The following is a 27912-nucleotide window of genomic DNA, read 5'->3' as shown; positions in this document are numbered from 1 at the left end:
CCAGGCAGTTTTGCCAGGGTCCACAACTGAAGGAGTATTTGCTCAAAGGTATTGGAGGTGTATGTAAGCACACAATTTGAAAACCTCAAGCACTGTGACAGCCTCCAACACTCTGCTTGGTCCCCAATGGTTACTGAGTAAATAAATATTTTAAGTGAAGGATGTTCACATAGAATCTGCCCTGCAAGCCTATGAGCAAAAATGAAGAAAAAGAGACACATCCAGATTGCAAGACGAACAAGTATCAAATAAAAGCCACACGGAAAACTGGGCTTGTTGCCGAAGCTCTCCCTATAAGAAACACAAATGACAGAGTGGTGAGGCGTGCAGTGAGAAGTCAGGCTGCCTGGTGAGGTCAGCCTTCAAAGGGACAGCCTCTGAGTGCCAGACACCATACCAGAGGCAACATGTTTTCTCATTTAAACCTTAACACTACTCTAGACAGATCTGAAGAGTCTGAGAAGAGACCTGGGAGCCTGCCCAGAGCAGTGAGTAGCAACAAGCCATTTGCCGTGTTCTCCAAAGCCTCCATCCTTTCTGTTACCTCGAGTTGCCTTTATTCCTTTCAGGAGTTGAGCCAGCAGGTAGGGAAGGCAGGTAAACTTTTAAAATAAAAGGAAGGAAATCTAATGGTACCTTCCAATTACCTCAAACCACAAGAGTACTCCTGAAACCACAAGAAAACATTACCTTTTTTAAAAAAGTCAGCTTCTGAAAACTAACTTCTGTTGTGTCATTTTTATATCCAATCTGTCCACCCAGAGTGGTAAACCAAAAAATCCTCCCAGCCAAACACTGTATGAGCAGAAAGAAAAAAAAACTAGAGATTGTGTTTTCCCAGGGAATCCAACAAAGAGCAAGTGGGGGGTCTTCCTCAGTGGGAAGGCCCAGATGTGGCCTCTGCCTCATTATAAAGCTCATTTCTGAAAGGGGAAATGAATGTCATTGGAGAAAGATTGAAGGGTCAGCAGGGAGGCTATAAAGAAGATAAGGAAGTACAAACATGCAGGGCCTGTCACAGGAGTGTGCATAGAAGGGGGAAGAGGGGACACCACAGGTAGTGATGGGGAGAGATAATAGGAAGAACTGTTTTATCCCTGTCCTGCTTTAATGCTGCTTGCAACTCCGCCTCTCTTTAAGTACCTGTTCTCCTGCTCTGAGATTTTCTAGAAATCATTATCCAAACTCAGTATCAAAAAAGGTCTGTAGGGCCTCCTGTGGTGGTGCAGCGGTTGAGCGCTGGACAGTGAAGCTGCCCGCAGCCTCTGCAGTGCCGGTTCAATCCCTGGCCGCCGGTGAGGGTCCCACATAGCGCGCAGACCTCTCCTGCTGCACCCGCTGCTCCCCTCAGCAGTGTATTTCATCAGTCTGCCTGTTCTGTTCCCTGCTCTGGCTCTGGCAAATTCTCTCACCCTCCCATGCTTCTGACTGTACCCAGTGCTTGTATAAATAAATAAATAAATCTTAAAAAAAAAAAAAAAAGGGTCTGTGTGGGCCTCCCTGGTGGTGCAGGGAGTTAAATCTCAGCACTATGAAGCTATCAGCAGCCACTGAAGCACCAGTTCGATCCCCAGCCAGGGAGCTGACCCACATGGTGCAGCAGACCTCTCCTCTCTCACCCGCTGCTCCCTCAGCAGTGTATTTCAGTAGGTCCACCTGTTTTGCTGCCCACTCTGTCTCTGGTGAATCCTTTACCCCCCCCACCCCCCCCACCCCCGCACCTCTGACCTACACCCAGTTCTTGGGTGCATAAATAAATAAAATAAATCTTAAAAAGAAAAAGGGCCTCCCTGGCGGCGCAAGGGTTAAGCACCACACTATGAAGCAATCTGCAGCCTCTGCAGCACACTTCGATCCCCAGCTGGCCAGGGAGCAGCCCACATGGCAAAGCAGACCTGACCTGTCTCGCCCGCTGCTCCACACAGCAGTGTATTTCAGTCAGCCTGCCTGTTCTGTTCCCCACTCTGTCTCTGATGAATCCTCTCACCCCCCCTGCATCTCTGGCTTGTACCCCAGCTCTTGTATGCATAAATAAATAAACCTTAAAAAAAAAAGTCTAACTACCAATTTTGACAACCGTGGAGACTGTTCTTCCCATGCATACACTTTTTTTTTTTATTTTAAATATTTATAGCTTCATAGTGCTGACACTTAACCCCTTGCGCCACCAGGGAGGTTCCCCATACATACACTCTTAGACATGAATAACTCCCTTAAGACTAACTATATTAGAAAGATTGTATTTGGATTTCCATTGAGGGCTTCCTTTTTTTGTGTGTTAAGAGCTAAAATTTGTGGTTCCAGGAATCTGCTGCTTGTAATCTTATGTTACATGGATATTGCAATTCTAATCCATTAATGATTAATAGATTTTGAGCCAAGAAATTTCTGAGAATTATCTACTTGAGTGGTTGAGTGGTACTCAGAGTTGAGCCAGTTACTTGTATCTCTCTTGGTTCCAGGAAGCTCCACACCAATAGGGCTTTAGATTGTTGTCACTTTAAAACTAAAATATAACAGGAATTCTGGATTTTATCAGGCAACTGCAGAGAAACATGCAAGTAGGATGTGCCTCAATACTTAGGCAGGGCGAGATGGGTGTGATATTACTACTGGCCAAAAAAATAGAGATTACCAACCTCTTGTATGTATCATCTTTCTTTATCGCTTTCATTTGTCATCTTCCCATTTTAGATACCCAGTCCTAATAACTTACAGACTTTCACCAGTCACCAAGCCTCTTAATTCCTCTGTCAGTGCTGCATGCAACAACCTACATCCTTCCCTTCTTGTAGCTTCAATTCTACAGTCGGATTTCTAGGGTTTGTTTTGGTTTTGATTTTCTGTTCCTAGTTTTGTTTCTCTGTATTCCACATATGAGCAAAATCATCCAGTATTATCTTTTTCCTTTTCTGTAAGTTTTGTTTTCTTGATAGAGGCTTCAAAGAAGCACACTGGCAAATTCTCAGAAACTGTAGACCCTGAAATAATTGGGTAGCTTAGGCTGGAAGATTCATGCGCTGAGACTCTGAGCATTGTTATTACTTTGATTTTTAACTCTCAAAAATTTTTCTGCTTTTGTAAAAGTCATTTTTAGACCAAGTCAATGAAATGAATCCCCAAACCTTCTAGCTAAAATAGAAACCTTTAGTGAATTATATACCCCAGAATACACTGTCACTCTTGTACTTATGCCCTATAGGTAGTGCTTTCCCTTCTAGTATATAATTACGGAGGTTAATCCAGTCATTCTACACCTGTTTTTAAATCCTAGGGTGGATTAGAACAATAATAATGCTTTGAGCCCAGAACATAGGGGCAGTATCTTTAGTCTTGGGGTGAGGCTGACTACCCCAACTCTGCAAATCTGAGTCAGTCACACTGTCCATCTCAGTGCTTGCCATCACCATCAGCTGTGTAGGACTCTCCCTTATTGTATTTTTATTTCTTCTTCATTTCCTATCCCTACTTTTATCCCTCTCCCCTTAGACATCCACTTTAAATATATATCCTTGGATACCTGTGCCTCTTGAGAAAACAGAATTCCGTGCATGTTTGTATGGTTTTTATTAGATCTCATTCTCTTTCCTTTTTCAAATCTCCCAGCCTGCCTCCTCTTTGGAGGCTGTGTTTTTGTGAGCATGTTTCTTCACTCATGTTCAGGATCACATAATTAGCTTACACAGACAGCATCTCATTCATTTTCCTGTGTACCCCGTCCCCCCACTTTCTGCTGCCATAGACCCTGAAATACCTCATTGTAGCCTTGTGTTCCATTTCTTTCCTCTCCAGTTATGCATATGGTTCCCTTTGACCCACAGCCTTGACAGCACTTGACATTGACTGACTTTCTAATATCTGTTAATGTGCATTTCTCTGACAACTTCAAACATTGCACATCTCCCCGCTGTGACTTGCCTTTCCATACCTTTAACTTCTTTTTCCACTAGATTTTATATCTTTCACTTTTCAGTTTTTACCAGTTCCCTGTACTTTCTAGTTATTAATCCTGTTTCAGGTTTAAATGTTTTGTTTGTTTATTTTTTTTAAGATTTATTTATTTATACAAGAGCTGGGGTACAGGCCAGAGGCATGGGAAGGTGAAAGAATTCACCAGAGACAGAGCGGGAAGCAGAACAGGCAGACTGACTGAAATACACTGCTGAGGGGAGCAGCGGGTGAGACAGGAGAGGTCTGACACGTCATGTGGTATCTCCCTGGCCGGCCGGAATCAAACCCGCACTGCAGAGGCTGCAGACTGCTTTACTGCGCTGCGCTCAACCCGCTATGCCACCGGGGAGGCCCAGGTTTAAATGTTTTAAATGTTTCTCCTAGTCTTTGATGTGTTATCTTCATCTACGGTGTCCTCCTTAGAATAAAACTATTCAGTTCAGTTTTTTTCCTTTCTAGTGTGTTACTTTTGGGAACCTGTTTAAGAAATCCTAAGAATATAAAGGTATTTGTCTGCATTTTCTTCTGCTAGCTTTAACATTTGACAAAGTATGGTTTCTAATCATGCTTTGCTATCCCAGAGAGCCTTCCTAACCTGAGCACCAAAACTTTTAGTCCAAACCTTTTTGAAACAGTTTTTTATTTGATTATAATTATTCACCTCATGGGCTCTTCCAGTAAGGTGTGTGGTATAGTGCTCAGTGAGTAGCCCAGGCTGCCTCCTGAGAAAACAGATTATTGTGACTATCCTATGGGTGTTAGTCTCTTTGACAACTTCTGCAAAAAGGTAAAAGCCTAGGTCAGAAACCCTTAGAACTGCCCACAAAGGGTATTGTAAATCCTAAGTCTTTCTGACTTTGATAGAGGCATGTTTTTTTTTTTTATTTATTAGTTTGTTTGTTTGTTTTTGTTTATACATGCACTGGGTACAGTCAGAAGCGTGGGAGGGTGAGAGAATTCACCAGAGCCAGAGCGGGGAGCAGAGCAGGCAGAAGGACCGAAGTACACTGCTGAGGGGAGCAGCGGGCGGCAGGAGAGGTCCGCGCACCAGGTGGGACCCTCCTCAGTTGGCCGGGGAGCAACCGGGGATCGAACCGGCACCGCAGAGGCCACGGGCAGCCTCGCAACCCAGCGCTCAACCGCTGCACCACCGAGGCCCAGTCTTTCTGACTTTGGGTGTCTACTTCCCTGCAAGCTATACAGATGCCCCTAAAGCTGCCCTTGTACCTTCAAATTATCACCTCCTATGGAATGAACTGTAATGAAATCTCTGCTTCCCTCTTTCCTAACTTGTACTCCCACCTGGGTGGCACTTTCATCTGACCTGGTCATTCACACCAGCTGAATAAATCTTCCAACCTGTCTCCAGAGTCTTTCCTTAGCACAGGAGAATTGCTGAGGTGGCCTTCATCCCTGCCTGTGTAATAGGGCCTGGTTTCTGCACTTTTCCGCCTTATAGTATGTCATTAGACCTAGGCAAGATGAAAGTGGATGGTGTGTTCAAAAGATCTTTTTCCCTGGTTTTGGCCAAAAAAAAAAAAGAGTGACAAAAAGTGTGTGTTCTATCTTTTCAGGAATCCATGAAAGGATACTGGCAACCAGTTAGATGAGAGCTGTCAATAAGCATTTATTTGTTGTTTCCATGATGGAAAAAAAAATCACCAAGGGAGTAGTTGATACTGTCCTAGTGGAATGTCACCGGGACAAGGCCTCACAAGGCAGCAGTGCTGTGATCTGGGACAAGATTTCTCAAAAACACAGTCTTTAAGCTAACTGTGAGAGAATCCCAAGAAATGACTCATATGCAGCATTCTGGGCCCAATCAGGACCAGAGTCAGAATTTGTGTCTTTTATTAGCCGCCCCAGAGATGCTATTTTTTTTTTAAGCATTTTCTTTTTTTTAAAGATTTATTTATTTATGAATACAAGAGCTGGGGTACAGGCCAGAGATGCGGGGGGTGAGAGAATTCACCAGAGACAGAGTGGGGAACAGAACAGGCAGACTGACTGAAATACACTGCTGAGGCGGGGCAGCGGACGAGACAGTAGAGGTCTGCCTCACCTTGTGGGTTACTCCCTGGCCGGCCAGAGATCGAAGTCGTGCTGCAGAGGCTGCGGATTGCTTCTTAGTGCGGTGCTTAACCCCTTGAGCCACCAGGGAGGCCCCCCAGAGATGCTTTTATGCACAAAAATTGAGTGCCAGGATCAGTAGTTTGGTTTGACATAACTGTCTCAGAAGTTGTATTTTCTCAGAACACCTAAGAATGAGCTTGCACGAGACTGGCGCAAACCAGGTCCACACAAGACTAAGAAGGAAACCAGAATACTAATTTAGTCACAAATATAATTGCCACAGAGACACTTAAGTTGGCCTTTCAGCACATGATGTCCATCCCCACAGGCACATCTGAAAGGGAACCCAAGACAGAGTGGATCCAGTCATCTTATGGCTCGTCACAGCTGCAGAAAGGAGGCAGTGACAAGGCCAGAGATACTTGAGTTGACCTGTATAGTTCCCTCTCCCTCATATGGGTACAAACTGATAAATTTTTGATTTCCCTTTTTTCTTACCTCAGCTCAAGTTGTACCTTTCCAGTCCTCAGGTTGGTTGGAGCTATGCATTAGAAGCTGCTCCTTGATTGTGCCTTCTATTTGATTGGCAGTCTTTCTCCCTAAGTCCTTCTGCCAATTGTCTATCTACCTCCAAGAAATATATAGCGTTTCTTATTTTTGACTCTGAGGGAGAAGGGTAGTTTCTCTCCAAGTTCTGATCCATGAGGGACCCTTGTAGTCTGCCTCCTCCACTACCCCTACCTAGTTAGCTAACACCATGAAAATATTAGCTGCAATCCCCAAGCATGTTGTGGAACTGCATCTTTTGATTTCCCTGAGATCTAGAACCTCTTTTCCAGAACACAATCAAAAGTAGAATCCCAAGCAAGGCCAAGATTCCCAGAAACTCCTGGAAGCAGCTCCTGGAGCATTTCTGACCTTAGAAATCAAAAGAGATCTCTTACAGTGAGTTAAGATCAGACCTGCCTGGGTTTGTTTCTACCCAAATTCTAGCAGTGTTTATTTTTGACAGTTCGAGATGGTCTATTATTAGACCCACCACTTCCTAATACATTACTTTGCTGTTGTTCTGCCTGGTTCTCATGCGCTGTTCCTCACTAAAAGCATTACCTCCTGGTAAACTGAGAAGAGACCATTTTTTTCAATTCCTCAGAATTCTTATGAGAAAGAACTTTTCCAATCCTGTAGAAAAACTTTTTGTTTCTTTTAAGATTTATTTATTTATGAATGCAAGAGCTGGGGTACAGGCCAGAAATGCGGGGAGTGAGAGGATTTACCAGAGACAGAGTGGGGAACAGAACCGGCAGATTGACCGAAGTACACTGCTGAGGGGAACAGCGGGCAAGTCAGGAGAGGTCTGCTGCACCTTGTGGGTTGCTCCCTGGCCGGCTGGGGATCGAGCTCGTGCTGCAAAGGCTGTGGATTGCTTCATAGTGCAGTGCTTAAACCCTTGCACCATCAGGGAGGCCCACTTTTTGGGTTTTGAATGAATGAATGAATCCTAAATAACTTTCAAACTTCTTTTGACTGTGACCTATAATAAGAGTATGTTTTAGGGGCCTCCTCAGTGGTGCAGCGTTTGAGCGCTGGGCTGTGAAGCTGCCCACAGCCTCTGCAGTGCTGGTTCGATCCCCGGCCACCGGGCAAGGGTCCCACATGGTGCGCAGACCTCTCCTGCCGCCCGCTGCTCCCCTCAGCAGTGTACTTCGTCATTCTGCCTGTTCTGTTCCCCGCTCTGGCTCTGGTGAATTCTCTCACCTTCCCGCGCTTCTGACTGTACCCAGTGCTTGTATAAATAAATAAATAAATAAATCTTTAAAAAAAAAGAGTATGTTTTAGTAAAAAACCAGTGCATATATAAATGTATGTATGTATAACCAAAACAATAATTTTGTTATAGAACAAGTTTTACAAAACAGATACATGACATGTGGAATGCACTCCATATTTTCTGTTTAGTTTAACAAGACTGTTACTCATGATCTACTAAAAAAATTTCATAGTCCACCAATGGGTTGCAGTTTGTAGTTTGAAAATCATGGCTAGAAGTAACTTTGGTTCCACAAACATATATTGTGTTGAGCATCTACTGTGAGCAAACACCTTTGGAAGGGGCTTAGGCACAGCCACTGCATGTCAGTCTTTTGAGGCTGTGAGCACTGCATGAAGGTGAGGCTCTGAGTCTTGAGAGCTCTCCATGAAAGGGGTGCCGGTAGAAAGGGGTTCTTTGGGACTTACCTCATTCATAACCTTGGAGAAAGAATCCTCTTTAGCCTCTGTGTATTCTGAGTGCATCAAAACCCTTTGTCATTGCCTCCCGGACCCCAGACACCCTGCCATGCATTCAGCACTTTACAGTCAGCACTGCTTCCCTCTCTTACACCCAGCACTGCATTCTTCCTTCCACTGTTTTAATCCTTAGCACCTATGATTGTGTCATAATGTGTATTTTATTTATCATGATGACTGTTAACCCTACCCCTGCATAACTTCTGGGAAGGCAGGGGGTTTTGTTTTGGTCATTTTATTCCCCAGTGTCCAGGAACTCATATATTTGTCTTTGGTTTTTGTAAGAAATGTTCACCTGAAAATGCCCTTGGCATAGCTGATATAGTCCCAAAGATTCTGTTAAATGGTCATTGGAAAGAAATAGTCACTAGTATTTGAGTAACTACTATAAAAGAATTGGCGTTTCTGTTTTTGGTTATTCACATAAAGGCAAAACTGTGCTTTGATTTAGTCCAGAAAGATTTTACCTGTCACTTTATCTTAGAAATCCTGGTCCCTGTAGTGTAGTAGAAAGCAGACAACAGGCTTTTCCCAGTCTGTTTTCAGGCATTGCCTAAGTCAGTGTAAGTGCCTTTATAACTTTCTATCCCTAGGGGGCAGCATTAGCACAGAAACCAAATTTGAAGCCACATAATCCAATTTGTCACCTAATCCTGGTGGATCTAGAGAAAGATGTTTCTAATCTACAGAAGCAAGATTTAGAGATTTCTTTTCTCAAGTTTGCTACTATACATAGGAGTGGAGGGTATACGTACTGTGCACACATTTTTTTAAAATCCCTGTTACTTAGTGCCTTTATGACCGTCAAAAAATAATTTAAAGCTATGAGATCTTCTCCCAGAGAAATTCCTTTGTAATAGAGAGCATGGCCTTTGGTGAAGACTCATAATGTTGCTTACAGCTCTTGATCAGCTGTACCCTGCTTTGAGTTTCTGGCCTTAGAAATCAAAAGAGATCTCTTGCCTCCAAGATATTATTTATTTAATTTGAGTTAAAGAGAGAAATCCCCTGCAAGGAGAGTTTGACTTATAGAGGTGTGATGTAATCAGATAATAACAGGACATCAGTGAAAGATGGGGGGCTGAAGGGTACAGAGAACTAGGCCAACTCTGATTTTTCTCAGTTCCAACTCATAGGCATGTTCACCCTTTGTGAAACTCCTTTCATATGAAGAAAAATCAGTTTTCAGCATATTGAAGCTGTAGAAGAACATCTGTAAACAACATCTTTATTGAGATATGTGTATTTTCCTGAGCACCATCAAGAGCCACCAGCTTCTTGGTCATAACTGATCTCTGCAATTTTGTGCATTAGACTGGGGAAGAGAGTTAGGGAGCAAAGAAAGGAACCACAATGAAATCAGCATAGCCTATATACTTAAGGTTTAAACTCATGAATTTACCTCAGGGTGTGCATTTTATTTACTTATATCTTGATTTTTCTCATAAAATCATCATTCTTTACATATTATAAATAAGATCTGATAAGAGAGGAACTAATAGTCTTTGGGGGAGGGAATCAGTATTCCAACTTTTCATATGCTTTTCTTCCCATGTAAAATATTGAAGTCCTAGGAATGGGGCTGTATTTGTAAGTCTGCATGGAGGGGAGTATGACTTGTCTTTCCGTGGCCTTCAAATCTGTAATTTTTTATACATTTAGCCCCTTGTATGGGTCAGACCTAGCACAAGGCCCTGGAAATCCGAAGATAATGGAGACCTATTGTGGTGAATTGTAAGCACCTTAAAATCAGGAATTTTTTGCCGGCTTATTCACCAGCGAATGTCTATGAGGCACAAAATAGACTCTCAAGGAAACATTGTTTGAATAAGTGAACTTAACCCTCCTTTACAACCTGTCTATAGTCATCTGCAGGCATAGTACTAGTCTGCAAGTGCTTACTTCCTCAGAGATATGATATAATCAGAAGATTGCAAGAGACTATTAAAAGTGCTATAGTAGAGTTGGAGCCAAGTGCTCCAGGAGCTCATGGAAGGAGTGCCAACTTTCGTCCAGCTCATTTGGGTTTCCCTGAGCCCCTGGCATTTGAAATGAGAACTGATGAGTAGGTGTTGCCAAAAGAGAAAGGACATCTATACAGAGCGTGGTTGAGTCTGTCAGGGGTATGTCACTGGCAGTAAGCCAACAATGCTGGCCCTGGGTTCTGGCTCAGGGCAAGCCAGGACGCCTGTGGCAAGCTGCTTCTCCATATTCACTCCTTCTCCTCTCCCCAATCACTCCATTTTCCTGCTACCAGATATCCTTCAGATTTGAGCTGGACTGCCACCTCTGCAGGAGGCCTTCCTTGCACCCAGTGTAAAGTGGCACCTTCCCCATCCACACACCAGCCTCTCCTGGCTTCAGTTCCCTCCCAAATGTGCATTGTCTTCTTACAAAGTAGAAGGTTCTCTATTGTCCTTCCACCCACAAGTCCACCTCTGGGGGCTGGGAGGGGGAGGCAGGGACTTCCTTTGTTCGCTGACCTCTGCTGGGAAAAGAGCCTGATAGTGCTGTGGCAAGCTTTCAGGAAGTATTTGTTAAAAGGGAAGAGGGAGCTGTTGTGAGAATATTATGATTTCTTCCAGTGTAGAAATTTGTCTCCATAACAATTTCAGAATCACTGACAAAACTTTGACCTGAAGCAGTTTGGTGATGGTAATGATCTCTAACAGTGCCGTTAGCTATCTTCACATAGCATAGTCCTGGTGGCCTTTTACCAAAGGATTGGCAAGTTTTTACAAGTCAAGGCCCAGGGGCTGGTTGAAAGAGGGACCGAGAAACTGATAACTTGGTTCTGGTGTATAGCACTTACATTGAGCATCTAATGAGAATCTTAAAACATGCTTCTTCTGGGCCTCCCTGGTGGCGCAGGGGTTTAAGATGCAACCTGTGAAGCAGTCCGCAGCCACTGCAGCACGAGTTTGATCACTGGCTGGGTTGCTAACCACATGGTGCCGCAGACCTCTCCTGACTCTCCCACTGCTCCCCTCAGCAGTATATTTCAGTCAGTCTTCCTGTTCTATTCCCAGCTCTGTCTCTGGTGACTCCTCTCACCACCACCACCACCCCACACACACACACCTCTGGCCTATACTCCAGTTCTTGTTTGCATAAATAAAATCTTCTAAAAAAAAAAAAAAGCTTCCTCTATGCCCTGGAGACATGCAGCTAGCTGGTTGACTGGAGCCAGATCAGCCACCTCCTCACTGTATCCAGGCTAAGGTTGTTCTGTGACTAATAGATTCCTGTCATCAACAAGAAATGGTGTCCTCGGGTTAATCCTAGTCCATCCGGTCTCTTACTGTGGATGGCATTTGAGGAAGTCTGGCCAAGAATCTAATCTAGGCTTGAGGACTTATTCCCCTGGAAGGTATTAACTTGGCCCTAGTTGAGTGAGAGGGTTGCTGCACAATCCTACAACCTAGCAGGTCTTTGTGCACCATTAACAGTCTCAGTGATCTTCCGAAAATGTACATCAGATCGGGCCTCCCCGGTGGCGCAGCGGTTGAGCTCTGGGTTGCGAAGCTGCCCGCAGCCTCTGCGGCGTCGGTTCGATCCCCGGCTGTTCCCCGGCCACCGGAGGAGGGTCCCACATGGCGCGCAGACCTCTCCTGCCGCCCGCTGCTCCACTCAGCAGTGTGCTTCGGTCCTTCTGCCTGCTCTGCTCCCCGCTCTGGCTCTGGTGAATTCTCTCACCCTCCCGCGCTTCTGACTGTACCCAGTGCATGTACAAACAAAACAAACAAACAAACAAAAAAATAAATGAAAAAAAACATGCCTCTATTAAAAAAAAAAAATGTACATCAGATCATTGCACTTTCCACCACTCAGTCCAGCTTTCCAAACTCCTTCCTCTAGCCTCAGTTCCTACCTACATGACTCAGTGCTGTTCTCTCTCAGCCCTTCCTTTAGGCCCCAACCAGAGCAGCTTCCTTTATGCTCCTCAGTGCGCATGGCCTTCACAAGTCCTCTTCCCTGTGCCCCTCATCCCCTTCCCCCATACTTGACTAACTCTGCTCACCCTGCAGGGCTCAACTTCAGTGTCACACCCTCAAAAGATGCTTCCCTAATCCCCAGGCTGTTGTAAGTCTGCTGTTTTACATTCATGTCACCCTGGCCACTCTGAAATTTCCTGTCATGGTTGTACAGTTGTCTATTTGTTTGTTTTCTGTCTTCTTCACTAAACTATAAGCTCCAAGAAGAAAGAAACTAAGTCTAACTCGGTTATTGCTATATCCCCAGCATCTCATATAACACTTGATAAACAATAAAAATTCAGAGGATATTGGAAAAATGAATAAATAAGTTAGTTTAAAATTAAACCTGTGTTCTCACATAAGTGAGAACCTCTGTCCTTCACCTTCACTCAGTTCTGTTCATTCTGCAACACTTGATCTAAATTCATGTTTCCACCAAAGCATTCTGAAATACAAGCCTGGACAGACTGCTGCTCCTATTGTGCCCTCCAATATCTCGAGCAGTAGATGCACAGCTTTGTGATTGCCACAGTGTCTGAAAAGTAGTGGAGAGTAGAATGCCCCCTGGTGTTTGTGGTGTTTGTTTATAATGTGAATGTACTACTGTTGTAGCATACATTCCAAACATAGATAAATATAAAAAAATTTAAAGGGTGGCATGAAATAAATCATACCTTAAAATAGTTTTGTGTACTAAACCTATTGTGCTTATTAAAATATTAACATATTAAACATGTTTAATTGTTGAAATGTTTGACTGAGGATCTGCTTCTGTTTTAGGTACTTGGTTTTATGCCTGTCATAGTTGGGAAAGGCATTTCACAAAGGGATGTCAATCCACTTGGGAGGAATACCTTAGGAGTTGCCTGGTGTTCTCCTTACTCCTGATTTTATTCATTGCCATGAAGGATGTCATCTCCTCAAAAAGCCCTGTTTGACTTACCCCGCCCCACCTCTTTTGCTCTCTCTTGGGCGCTGCGTGTGTATACCTCTGTGAATGTGTGAACTCCACTGTGCTTCACTAGATTTCCTCATATATCTCACTTCCTCTGGAGACACTGCATTCTTGCCCTAAGAAAATAGAAGTTCTCCATTTCCATTAGGGAAAGGAAGGAAAACCTACTGGTTCTGCCTGAGCTTTGATTTTGCCAAGTTTATTTTTTCTCAACAATCCCAGCATTTGTCTCATTGTCTGTTTTCCTGTCTTAAACCAGTCTCTTCTGGTCTTGGCTGGTGTCCATAGGTCATTTGGGCCTTAAAGCAGGGAAAATCTGTGACTCTGACAGCTGGAGACACATGGCCTGAAAGTCCATGGCCTATGACTCCTTGAGTCCACTAAGCATTTGTGATGGGTTGGGTGCCTAGCCTAACTTTTACTTTAAGAGGATTTACAGCGCCCCCCCTGCCCCGCCCCTATTTTTTGAGTACCTGTGATGTCAAAGTAGAAAACTGGAGTTTCAGAGAGATTAGAATTAGATTGGCCATAGCTTCTGACCTCCTACCTAAAAAATAGCAACTTCTTTTCCCTGGAAAGTCAGTTTAGAAGTCTCATTGGAGAAATCACTCAAAAATGAGTAGTTTTTGCCTTATTCTGCTTCTGAGACAAGGCTGGAAGTCAGCCAGGTAAGATGCAGGGAGCCAGAGTAGGCCTGGAGTGATATAGACAGTCTGGTAACTTGGAACCTTGGTCTCATCTTCTCTGGGTTCTTTGCCAGAAGCAGGAAGCCCCGCTGTCCTTAGATGAGGTGATAACCTAGGCCAGTGTTGGTCTTTGAGGAAGCTACTTATATTAAGAAACGTCAGTTCCCTGGCAAAGTTTTCTGAAGTTGAGCTTTTTCTCCTCTTGCCCATCAGACATTAATTAAGTGGCAGAAAATGGATGAAGGCAGACATTGGAGTATTTGCTTTATACTGTAAATTACCCTAAAGAATAGGCAGAACACCTTGATGTACTTTTGAGTACTAAAGTGCAGTGTGAAACTTAACCAGAAATTGCTCCATCACGAAGACATGGGCTAATAACTGCTCCTTAACAAGTTAGCCAAGGTGTGTATGTACCTTATTTAGAGCAAAGAAAAGTTTTCTTTGTGGTTTTTGGGGGTTACGGTGAATTCAGCTGTTTTCTCCTGAACAGAAAATGCCACTAAGATGATGGAAAGCAAGGTCTCTGATGAGTGTTGAAAGGCAGGATATGCATGCCCTTCATGTTTTGAAGTTTCTTGTCTAAATTCTGCCTTCCAAAATGGTCCTTGTTATTTTCTCATTAACCTGTCTTTGAAGAATGTTTCCATGCTAGAAACATTCAAGAACATTTCAGGGCTCCCCTGGTGGCACAGCGGTTGAGTGCCGGGCTGTGAAGCTGCCTGCAGCCTCTGCAGTGCTGGTTCAATCCCCGGTCACCAATGAGGGTCCCACATGGCGGGACAGACCTCTCCTGCCACACCCACTGCTCCCCTCAGCAGTGTATTTCATCAGTCTGCCCGTTCTGTTCCCCGCTGTGGCTCTGGTGAATTCTCTCACCCTCCCATGCTTCTGACTGTACCCAGTGCTTTTATAAATAAATAAATAAATCTTTAAAAAATAAAATAAAAATATCAGTAGAGTTATTTAAAAAAAAAACAAAACATTTCTTTTACCTAATATTGTTGAAGCATTTGTTGAGTCTGGGACCCACAAAACTTAGCTGTCCTTGAGAGGAGAAAGTTACAATTTAGTAAAATACACTGTGTTTAGAAGAGAGGGTATGTTTTAAAGAAACATTATAGAGCTCAGAATGTTAAATTTACATAGCCTGCTTATTCGCTTGCCTTATTTTAATTGTGGGTTTTGTTATCTAGCTAGCTAGTCTCTCCAAAAGACATTTCAGTTTTATTCTCTTCATACTCTGGACCCTTCAATGAGAAGTACTATGACTGAAAACCCACACATGACCTACAGCATACCACCATGACTTTAAAACTGAGCGGTGGCTTCATAGTGGCCCCTGACTCAGGTTGGCCAGGTTGTCTTTTGCGTCACCTAGAAAATGGGTCTCTTCCTTATAAAGAAAATCACATGAATTAATAACTGGATCACAATGAATACTGTAAAGCACTATCTAAATGGCAAGTATTGTTTTCAAGCTGTTATATCTGTGGGTGGCTGGTCGGTATTGTTTTGAAGGTTAGAATCCAGATGCCAGCTCATCTATTCTCCAGCTGTTGTTTATCCTCCCTCCAGTTTCCTGGAATATTTAGGTGTAAAGCCTGTTAAAAACAGTTTTATGATACTTTACATTTTGGTATGTAATAATTAAGTCACTACTGATTTAGCCTCTGTTTACTGATGGGATAAAGGTTGAAAACCAAAGAATTTTGTATCCCTTAGAAACAGTGTCATCTAAACATAGAATCTCAGATCAGGCTCCTTTCTACCCCCACCCCACCCATTCCATGCCTAAGAACAACATTCACCAAAGGTTATTCAGGCTCTTACCTCCCTAAGCATTCCATTTCACTTCTCTTTAAAATTTTTTTAAAGATTTATTTATTTATTTATACAAGAACCGGGGTACAGGCCAGATGCACAGGAGGGTGAGAGGATTCACCAGAGACAGAGCAGAGAACAGAACAGGCAGACTGACGAAATACACTGCTGAGGGGAGCAGCGGCGCAACAGGAGAGGTCTGCAGCGCCATGTGGGACCCTCGCCGGCCAGCTGGGATTGAACCGGCGCTGCAGAGGCTTCGGACAGCTTCACAGCGCAACGCTCAACTGCCTGCACCACCAGGGGAGGCCCATTTCACTTCTCTTTAAATTGTATTTAAGGGCCTCCCCGGTGGCGCAGTGGTTGAGCGCTGGGTTGCGAAGCTGCCTGCGGCCTCTGCGGCGCCGGTTCGATCCCCGGCTGCTCCCCAGCCACCGGAGGAGGGTCCCACATGGCGCGCAGACCTCTCCTGCCGCCCGCTGCTCCCCTCAGCAGTGCACTTCGGTCCTTCTGCCTGCTCTGCTCCCCGCTCTGGCTCTGGTGGATTCTCTCACCCTCCTGCGCTTCTGACTGTGCCCAGTGCATGTATAAACAAAAACAAATAAATAAATAAAAACATGCCTCTATTTAAAAAAAATTGTATTTAATTTTTAATTAGATAGTACATTTATATAAGATTCAAAAGATACAAAAGGCCTATAGTAAGAAGTCCCACCGCTGCCTTCCAGCCTCTCAGGGAAATAAGTACTACCAATTTCTTGGGTATCCTTTCAAGTTGATTTTATTTTTCACTATATTCTCCCATCACCTCCTTTTTATTCTTTTTTTAATTTTTTTAAAGAATTATTTAGGGCCTCCGCTGGTGATGATCACACCTAAAAGGCCTGACATGAACTGCCTCTGCAGGCCTTGCCAGGCCTGTTTTTGCCAGGTCTGTAGTTAAGCTACAGGAACCAAGTCTGCCCAGCTTTGTCAGCCAGAGTCTTTTCTTACTGTTCCTCTGTTCTGTATGCTCTTCTCCTTCCACTATCCTTAACTCACCTTTCAGATCTCAGACTCCAGTTCTTCAAGCCTTCGCTGTCCCCAAAGTCTTTATCAGATCCCCAGTTTAATCTGACAACACTATCTTCTTTCATTGTACTTACTAGAGTTGTGATTTCCCTGTATTTAAATTGGATTTATGTTTTCTAAAATTCTTGTTATTGATGTCAAGATAATTTTAGCTTATAAGAAAATAACTCATAAACTGTGAAGACTCCTAGAATTAAAAAAAAAAATTAACATCTTTACAAATGAGGTTAAGCTCTGAAAGATGACATCCTTGCTTATGAGTGAGAAATGACTAAGGGGATGTCTCCCTTAAGGATTCCTAGTAATCCTAATCTAAATCATTCAGCAGAAATAACTGTTCTCTGCCAACAGGGAATCATTGGGCATAGGAATTGCACGTGTTAATAAGACCCAGACAGCCCCTCCCCTCAAGTAGCTCACAGTATTTTATTTTGAAATATCCAAGATGTCATAAATCTGACTTCTGTGGTTTTATCAAGTGGTGCCTGCCATTTAGAATACAAACTGGGTGATGGGTACAATAATTTCTTTTGATCTAAGGAGAGAAGAGTCTCCCACTGTTTTCTCCTACTGGTTCTTACCTCTTTTGTTGAGACATGCTTTTAGAACTATCTCTGCTGAAAAAAAAAAAAGAGAGATCCTTAAAGAATTCAGGCCAAGTGGTGCTCAGTTTGCATTTCCTATTATTGAGCAGAAACTTGTCTGGTATCTACTCACCAGGAGCTGTCTTTGTGTTTCTTCTTCTTTATCCCCAGGAAACCTGTAGGAAGTGTCAGGGACTCTGGAAAGAGCACAATGGACTCACCTGTGAGGAACTAGCTGAAAAAGATGACATCAAGTACCGAACATCTATGTGAGTAACATAATTAAGAGGGGCTTATTGACTAATTCTCAACACCCCCATTGACCTTCTTTTTGGCAGAGAAGTCATATGAATGACAAGATCTCAAGCCACCCCAGGCTAGAGTGATCTCAGGGAAGTGACCTAATGCCTGTACATTTTCTGTTTTTTCATCTCAGCAGCATCATAAAGCTGTTCCTGTGATCAGATACAACATGTTGAATGCCTTGCATTTATGAATTCAATGTTGGTTTCTCTTTTCTTTATCATTTAAATAAATAATCAGGTAACATTTTGATTAGATTAGGGTTTGTTAGTGTTGCTTATGTTTATGTTTCCTATAGGATACTGGTGGCCTGAGATATTAAGTAGAATTACAACCTCCAGAATGCAGAATAATGTAATCAGTCATGATGCATGCCATTACCATACAGCATTCCCTATATGATTGAGCACTTAAGAAATATAAACTTACTAAGATATATTGACTTAAATAACACAGAAGTCTATTTCTCCTATATAATAGTCCAGACTTGCCAGGCCAGCGGAGTGGATCTGTCCCATGAGGTCACTCAAAGACCCAGGGTTCTTTATCTCATTGTTTTGCCATTTCCTGCGATGGTGTTCTCATCCATGTGATTGTCAATGGGTTGTAGTCACATTTACACTCCAGCCCATAGGACGGGAAAAAGAAAGAGACAAATTCTTTAAGTTGTACATGATGCAGAAATTATATATATATACACACACACACATGTATTGTGTATTACTTCTGTTCATACCCCATTGGTCTAAACTGGTCACACGCCCATAAGACAGACAGGATATGTAGTCTTCAGCGGGGTAACTTTATGTCCAGTTTAAATTTGAAGGGTAAGGGGCCTCCCCGGTGGCGCAGCGGTTGAGCGCTGGGTTGCGAAGCTGCCCGCGGCCTCTGCGGCGCCGGTTCGATCCCTGGCTGCTCCCCGGCCACCGGAGGAGGGTCCCACATGGCGCGCAGACCCCTCCTGCCGCCCGCTGCTCCCCTCAGCAGTGTACTTCGGTCCTTCTGCCTGCTCTGCTCCCCACTCTGGCTCTGGTGAATTCTCTCACCCTCCCGCGCTTCTGACTGTACCCAGTGCATGTATAAACAAAACAAACAAACAAACCAGCAAACAAATAAATAAAGCATGCCTCTATAAAAAAAAAAAATAAATAAATAAAAAAATAAATTTGAAGGGTAAGGGACAGGTTTTGTTACTTAAAAAAAATACAGTGGAGCAGTTGATAGTCTCCAAAATCACCACCACAGGTTGGTACAGTTATCTTCATTTTACATATAATTCAACTGAGGCACAGACAGCCCAAGTCATTTTCACATGATCACATAGGTAGTAAATGGCCTAGCAGTGATTTGAACCTGGGCAAATGACTTACTGTGTTCTTTGCCACAAGTTTAGTAGGCAGATTAATGGCCCCCAAAGATGTAACTGCCCTAATCTCTGGCACCTGTGAACTGGTGAATATGTTGCCTTATATGGCAAAGGGGATTTTGCAGATGTGATTAAGGTTATGGAGCTTGGGCTTATCCAGGTAAACCCAATCTAATCACATGACTCCTTAAAAGCAGAGAGCCTTTCTCTGGTCAGAAGGACATGCAATGATGGACAAAGAGTCAGAGAAATGTGAGAAGGACTTGATCTCCCATTGCTGGCTTTGAAGATGAAGGAAGAAGGCCATGAGCTGAGGAATGCAGCAGCCTCTAGAAACAGGGAACAACCTTCTGCCAACAGCCCAAATGAGCAGCAAACAGATTCTCTCCTAGACTCTTCAGTAGGTAATGCAGCCTGCCAAAGACCTTGATTTAGTCTGATGAGACCCATGCTGGACTTCTGACCTACAGAACTATAAAATAATAAATTTGTATTATATAAAGCTAATAAATTTGTAGTGATTTGTTGCAGCAACAATAGAACACGAATACGCATTTTGTTAGCAGAAGTGGATTGCTGCTGTAACAAATACCTCAAATGTGGAAGTGGGCTTCTAATTGGCAATGGGTAGAGGTTGGAAGAATTTTGAGAGGCCTAATAGAAAAAGACCTCAGTTACCTTGAACACATTGTTAATAGAAATATGGACATTAGAAGTCTACCATTGAGGGCTCAAAAAGTCTACCAATGAGGAACATTAAAGGCAAAACCATAACTGTCTTGGAGGATATATAAATCATGAATAGACTTTTAGTGAAATATGGACATTAACAGCATTGCTGGTAAGGACTCAGATCTCATTATCAGTCCCTTTTTAAGTTGTTTTTAGGGGAGAGATTGATCCCAGTATCTCATTTCCACCATGTTGATGACGTCCTTCAGCTGGTGAGGACTCAGAAGGAATTAAGGAACATGATTTTGAAAACTGTAGGGAAGATAATCTTTGTTACAGGGTGGCAGACAGTTTGGCTGACTTGTGTCCTGCAGTTATGCAAAAAGCACAACTTATAAATAATGAAATAACATTTAATTGAGATTTCCAAGCAAATATTAAAGAATAGAAAATATGATTGGAAACAAATTGATTGAGGGAAGAGATGTTAACAAAAAAGCATAACTTGAGATGATAAAAGACCCTAATAATAAGAGATTCACTGTCAGGAAAAGCATGCTCTAGAGGAATAAAATGAGGATGTGTTCAGGTCAGATCAGTCACACAAAGGCTCTTTGAAGAGATTGAGGGAATGACTCACAGACTTCCCCCAATCTAACCAAGGAGTGTCTAGGAAGTTCAAGCATTTTCCCTCAGCCATCTGAACAGAGGCCAGATACAGAGATTAGATTCTAGGAAATATCTGTGAGTGAGCCTCATGTCTAATGCAGTAAATCCTTGTGACACACAAGGGAGCTCTACAAGGTTCTTGAGAACTTTGTATCAGAAACCCTGCCAGCTTAGACTGAGAGAGAAAGTACAAAACGAAAGCTGTCTGTCAGATTCCCCAAAATTCTACAAACAGAAACCATCTACCATCCTTGAAAAAAGGATTTCTCACAGAGTAGAGCTGTGGGCCCAGAGGGTAAGCCTCAAACTATAGAATCATTCTCAAATCTAAAATACAACAGTGTTTGCCAGACTGAATTTCTAAATTGATTGGGAATAGTAGCTCCTTTTTTCCTTCCATCTTCTTCCTCCCTTTGAACTAGAATGTCTGTTACTGTTATCCTAGACCTGACCCATCATTGTGTTTTAGGAGCAGATAACTTGTTTCTTCAGTTTCTCAGTCCCACAAATGGAAAGGAAGTATGTCCCAGAGTGGGTCATACCCAAAGTCTCACCAATATCTCTTTTGTACCATGACTATTAAATGGGACTGTTGAGTTTAGGAGATACAAATGAGATTTGGGACTTTGAGTTGATGCTATAATACAATGAGACCTTTGGGATGAGGTGACTGCAATTTGTGTGCAGAATAGACATGAAACTTTGGAGGCCAGAGGAACAGACTGTGGTAGACAAAAGAATGACCATGCCCTAGTCCTCAAAACCTGTGGTATTTTTACCTACTTAGCAGAGGGACTTTGCCATGAAATTAAGGTTGTTATAACAATAACATAACATCATAATCACAAATACTGCTGCAACTAGAAAAGTCTAAAGTTTGTTTCTCAAATCTAGGTTTATCACTGTCTCTTAGGCAGGCTTTATAATTTAGAGTACGTGCAGCTTAAAGTGGCATGGCTTTGAGGTGATAAACATGTTGATGATTACTCTTCCTTCCAAGTAGTCATCTTGTCAGGCAGTATGTGTATTCTGGCAGTTTACTTTTGACTAAAATACCTTAAACTTCCCTTGGAGTTAGTTGTCTTTCATCAAGTTTATGAGCCAACTCCCAAAATGTCTGTTCTTGCTGCTGTGGCTATGTCTTGTCTGGTTTGAACTAGGAGGAGGGATAGGTTGCTGGGTGCCACTAGGAAGGATGTTTTATTCATGAAGTCAGTGCAGATTTATTGAGTGCTCACTATGGATAACTGTAGTTAAGAACTTTGATCAAATTTCTTAATCTCTCTATGTCTCAGTTTCCCCACCTGTAAAGTACAGAGCATAAGTATATTTACTTTCAGGATAATTATGAAGATTAAAGCACCCAAAATGGTTCTTACCACATAATAAGACTGCTTGTATCCTAGTTTTGTTTTGTTTTTTTGTATGTTTGTTTGGTTTTTTAAGTAGACACCCGGATGTACAAATGTGACATGAGCACATTAACAGTTAACTACTTACATTCAGAGCTTGCTTGAGTCTGGTCAGATTTATTCTACTTGCAGTTGTCTCTCCAAGATGCCCCATGAGTATGGGGGGGACTGAGTTATGGTCCAAGAGATGTTTCATAGAAGGAGAAGAACTGGTTCCTTTTTGTAGCAGAGCTGCCATTCTGATTCTCCTATCAGTTTCTGCTGACAGCTCCTATCAGTTTCTCCTGATCTGCTATAGGCACTGGGAGCCACATCGGCTCCACCAGCACCTGGAAGCCCCTCTTGGTCTGGGCCCTACTTAAATCTGGTGCCTTTTGAATTTGCAGTAAATGAATCAAAATATCATATCCAAATATGATAAATGTTGGTTCCAAAATCTAGAAAAGCTTCCCAATGTGACTTCCCAATGTGACTTCCTTTTCCAGGGGCAGATACAGGATAGAGCAATGTGTGCTTAATTCTGGAAGGAATAGTGTGATATACAGACCACCAGAACATTATCGAGATTATAGATCTCTATTTTTTCAAGGGATTAATCTCTGGCATGCATACACTTTATTAATGTATCATAGTGTCCCTGCTGCTTCCTATTCACTAGACTCTATGTATTTGAATAAAGCAGTGTGTTTGTCCTGTTCGATTACAGATGATCAGGGTCCTTGGCAAGTATTTCTGGTATTCTCTACTTATTGGACAAAGAAAACATTTTCCAGATCAATGACTACATACCAGTTGCCAGAGGCTATGTTTATTTGTTCCGGTAGAAAATGTTATCTGGAACAGCAGCTAAATTAGAGTCAGCACCTGATTAGGTTTACAGTAATACGCTGTTCTCCAGGACACATTCTTCTGTACAGGCCAATTAGAAGTAAAGGAGTTGTGTTGTAAATCAACTCCCCTGCATCTTTGAAGTCTTCACTGGTGCCCACAAGAATCTGGTATTACTTTCTGTAAGGAGGGGTATTCCAGGGGTTTCCACTTCCTTTCTCTACCAACTAGCCCTATCTCCATGGACCACAGAGCCAAAGAATCCTGCCAGCGGCTCAGTGTTAAAAATAAGAAAAACTAGGTGCACACAGTTTTGCTGTTGCTGAATCATAAAATATAAGTGGTAGGAGATGAAGCAGGTGTTACAACAAATACATATACAAGAAGGCTCATAGCAGCACTATTCACAGCAACCAAAAGGTGAAAACTACCCAAACGTCTGTCAACTTATGAATGGTAAATGAAGTGCACTACAGCCATTAAATGGAATATTATTCGACCATAAGAAGGGAATGAAGTGCTGCTATATGCTGCAACATGGATCAGCCTTGAAGGTATGCTAAGTGAACAAAGCTAGTCACAAAAGGCCAATCTTGGGCCTCCCTGGTGGCACAGACGGTTGAGCCCAGCACTGTGAAGCTGCCCGCAGCATCTGCAGTGCAGTTCATTCCTCACCGGCCATGGAGCAACCCACATGGCGTGGCAGACCTCTCCTGTCTCGCCCGCTGCTCCCCTCAGGAGTGTATTTCCATCATTCTGCCTGTTCTGTTCCCCCTCTGTCTCTGGTGAATCCTCTCACCTCCCACACCTCTGGCCTGTACCGCACTTCTTGTAAGCATCAATAAATAAATCTTTAAAAATAAAAATAAATTAATTAAAAAGCCAATCTTAGTTTCATATAACTATCCTTAGGGATGTGGATATTTGCCTATGCATAAATAGAAAATCTGTTAAAGGCCAAAAGCAGATTAGCAGTTATAGGGGAAAGTAGAAATGGAGTGATTGCTTAATAGGTATGGAATCTCCTTTTGGAGTGATGAAAATGTTCTGAAACTAGGTATAGGTAATAGTTAACACAACACTGTGATTATACATACCCCAGACGGTGCATTTTATGTGTATTCTACCACAATAAATATGTACACACACTCAAAAATGAAAGCCATTTAAGATTTTAAATAGTGTATACCAAAAAAAAAAATGAAGACAGCTCTCAAAGAGACTTTTCCAACATACTTAGGTAGTGATAAGAATAATGAAATCATTGGATATTGATTGGTCATATAGAGGAGGGCAGTGAACATTCCTGTTTGAGCATGAGGTCAGCAGACACAGCTGCAACTCAGGCTTCTCTTCCTGTCCTGCAGAGGAATACATCCTGTGGGGCTATTTGTTTCCTGCCTAGTCTAGAATCTAGTTGTCAAATCACCCGCCTCCCAAAAGAATCAACTGTGATTTCTCTTCAGTCCTATTTTGCACTTTCGTGTTACTGTATCAATGATTACCACACCCCATGATAGAAATTCCTTTTTTTTGGTACAGGCCCATTCTGGCCCTGTCTAACATGGTTCTTATGAATGCAAAAGCAGAGGATTTGAATAGATATTCATACAATATTGAATAACTATTTGAATTATAGCACTGTTGAGTTGTACATTTTATATGTTCCTTCATCCATTTGGGGGAGTGCCTTTCTCCCTTCTCAACCTGTTGTTATTATATTTCACAGTGGCAACTGACAGCTTGGTAGAAGGGGAAGCAAATGCCCCTCTTGCCAATCCTTGAGGAAAGTGCTGTGTAGACTGGACCTTTGGCGGGGACTGGTGGGGGTGTTAATTTGTTTTCTTTGGGTTTTACCACTTCTTTCACATGTTGTGTCCTAATCACATTACCCAGGGAATAAGGCACCTCGAGCAACCAAAGTGCAATGTCTTAAAGGCAGACTTCAGTTCGGGTGCTCTTACAAAGAAATTTGTGCTGTAGAAAATTGCTGTGTTTTGGTCATGGCATTTTATATTGGAGACTTTTATCAGAACCTTGGTTCTTTTTTTTATCAATTTTTATTTGCTTTTCAATAAGTTTAAATCCTTGAGGGGAAAGTATCACACAATTGCTGTGTCCAGTGGCCTTAGCAGAAAGCTTGCTTCAGAATTTTGCACCAGCCATACCACTGTTTCTATAGGCGTGGTTTACCTTCCCCCAGATTACTGGTTTTATTTGGTTTGCCACTAGGAGTCACGATGTTGTTCTTTGCTCTGCACATATAAGCACATCTCTCGGCTAGATGGAATTCAGTTTCATCTAGAGCATAAACACCTCCAGTTTTAAAAAGAACTATGTGCTCCTTTTGGTTGTAGAGATCCCGCTAATTGCCAGCAGAAATGAACTTGTACCACAGCCTTCCAGCCACATTTTATTTTTTTTTTAAAGATTTATTTATTTATACAAGAACTGGGGTACAGTCAGGCACAGGAGGAGGATGAGAGACTTCACCAGAGACAGAACGGGGAACAGAACAGGCAGACGGACGGAAGACACTGCTGAGGGGAAGCAGCAGCAAGGCAGGAAAGGTCTGCCGTGCCATGTGGGTTTCTCCCTGGCCGGCCAGGAATTGAACCTGCACTGTAGAGGTGCAGACTGCTTCACAGTGTGGTGCTCAACCTGCTGCGCCAACCACTTTTTTTTTTTAAGATTTATTTTTATTTATACAAGAACTGGGGTACAGGCCAGAGGCATGGAAGGGTGAGAGGATTCACCAGACGAGAGTGGGAGCATAAGGCAGAGCTGAAATACACTGTAGGGGTAGTGCAGCGGGCGAGACAGGAGAGGTCTGCCGCACCATGTGGGTATCTCACTGGCTGGCTGGGAATCAAACCCACACTGCAGAGTCTGTGGACAGCTTCACAGCACTGCACTCAACCTGCTGTGCCAACGGGGAGGCCCCCAGCCACTTTTTTTTTTTTTTTTAAGATTTATTATTTTTATACAAGAGCTGGGGTAAAGGCCAGAAGCGCAGGAGGGGGAGAGGATTCACCAGAGACAGAGCAGGGAGCAGAACAGGCAGACGACAGAAATACTCTGCTGAGGGGAGCAGTGGGCGCGACAGGAGAGGTCTGCCGCCACCATGTGGATTCTCACTGGCCGGGGTCAAACCTGCGCTTCAGAGTGCTGCGGACAGCTTCATGGCACAGACCTCAACCCGCTGCGCCATCAGGGAGGCCCCCAGCCACATTTTAGATGTTATGTTCCCAGCAGGCCTTAGGTATTTGCCCCTAAAGTTCAATAACAGGAGCAAAACCTTCAGTTCTTAGCATGGGGCCATGTGCTATATTATTAAGTTGACAATAAATTCACTTTATTTAAACTCTGTCTCCTGGACAATGTTTCTGTTCAGCAAAACTTAGAATTCATTTGTTCTTTTGTAACTTGAAACTGCCTCACATGAGGCCATTCAAAAAGTAGACTTAGTGAGGGCCTGAGGGCCTCCCCTGGTGGTGCAGCGGTTGAGCGCTGGGCTGTGAAGCTGCCCGCAGCCTCTGCAGCGCAAGTTCCATCCCCAGCCACTGGCGAGGGTCCCAAATGGTGCGCAGACCTCTCCTGCCACCCGCTGCTCCCCTCAGCAGTGCATCGTCAGTCTGCCTGTTCTGTTCCCTGCTCTGGCTCTGGTGAATTCTCTCACCCTCCTGTGCTTCTGACTGTACCCAGTGCTTGTATAAATAAATAAATAAATCTTTAAAAAAAAAAAAAAAAAAGTAGACTTAGTGAATAGCAACCAATTTTTTTTTTTTTTCTGTTTTTAAAACACATAATCTGGCTGCTAAGGATCTACTACAGCAGCCCTAAATATCGGTAATAAAAACACTTGCCTTCCCCAGACTCACCTGGCTGCTCTTAGCTAAAAAACTAGAAACAGTGGAAGGAAGGAGGCTGTGTTTTCTCAGTCTTCGGAGAAGTCTGCAAAGAACTTGCCCCCAGACTATGACAGTCTTTGCAGTGAAGCATTTCCCTGGTCACCACTTTGAGTTCCTGCATGGAAGGGAAGAAAGGTGCTCAGAGTAATGGTATCAGTCCAGTTTCAGGGCTGTCTGCCCTGTGAGTCCTTCATATTCTCCCTTAGTCTCTATAGTCATATCTTTTGACTCCTTCCCTTCATGCCAGCTGAGTGGCAGCACAGCCTCTGCCCTCTGCCTTCAAGGAACTCAAATTGGTAAATGAAGACAGATACATAGACAATTATAGGCCAAGGCGACAAGTGTTAAGTTTAGACTCATGAACAGAGCACCAAATAAGCAACTAATTCGTCGATTGCCAACTCTTAACAAAGAGCCAAACCTGTCGTTTGAACTGTAGTCATCTGCCCCTCCCTCTCAGTTAAGATCTTTCTAAAAACAAGTAACCTCGCAGGAGCTTCCATTGTCAGGATTGAGTCATATGCATGCCTGCTCCCTAGCTATAGGGGAGTCTAGAATGTGGGATTCTAACATGGAAGTGGACTCTGCCAACTACTGTCACGGGCCATGCATGGGCTCTGCCAGCAGAAGTCATAGACTGACTATTAGATTATCCAGCCATGCCTGTCCACCCCCATGCCAAGTATTTAAAGTCTAAGGTGTGTATGAAAGTAAGGTTTAGGCTTAACCAGCTAGCCATTATCCCACTTGTATATACAAAGCACATTATTCAGTAAGACTGAGTTTTTTTTTCTTTGTAAACTACAGGCCCTCTTATAACAAATATAACAATCATGTACTGATGCTAGTTATTGCACATTGTACCAGAGTGCTTTAGGTCTATGATCCTCAAAACAAATTAAATGGGTTTACTCAATTTAAAACTAAGGAAACTGTCTCCAAGCAGTTGAGTAAATTATCTAACTGATAAACTGAACCCAGTTATCAGACTCCAAAATACAGACTCCTCTTTACTCTTTAAAACATCATAGATGGAAGAAAAAAGTACTTGATGCCGTAACATTTTGCTTTCCTGCTCAGCTTCCAGGCCATCTCTAATTACATTTTCTTTTTTTCAGTGAGGAAAAAATGACTGCTGCCCGTATTAGAAATGCCACAAGTGTGGGACTGGCCTCATCAAATCTGAAGGCTGCAATCGAATGTCCTGCCGCTGTGGTGCCCAAATGTGCTACCTCTGCGCCGAGTGTATCAATGGGTATGACCATTTTTGCCAGCACCCTCGCTCTCCAGGAGCCCCTTGCCAGGAGTGCTCAAGATGCTCTCTCTTGGACCGACCCCACT

The 27912-nt window shown here is 43.1% G+C and overlaps 1 protein-coding gene across 1 annotated transcript; it reads left to right on the top strand.

The window, feature by feature from the left end:
- LOC129146678 (E3 ubiquitin-protein ligase RNF216-like) lies at positions 1 to 27912 on the top strand (the record flags this gene model as incomplete). The annotated part of the gene is made up of 3 exons (XM_054700206.1): positions 1 to 488; positions 17582 to 17679; positions 27690 to 27912. Coding segments are annotated over exons 1-3 (402 nt in total), but the record flags the coding sequence as incomplete, so codon positions are not given.

The sequence above is a fragment of the Talpa occidentalis genome, unplaced genomic scaffold (genome assembly GCF_014898055.3).
Source record: "Talpa occidentalis isolate TD23 unplaced genomic scaffold, MPIMG_talOcc4v2.1 talOcc4.350, whole genome shotgun sequence".
Taxonomy (NCBI): domain Eukaryota; kingdom Metazoa; phylum Chordata; class Mammalia; order Eulipotyphla; family Talpidae; genus Talpa; species Talpa occidentalis.
This window is presented reverse-complemented; position numbering and strand designations above follow the sequence as displayed.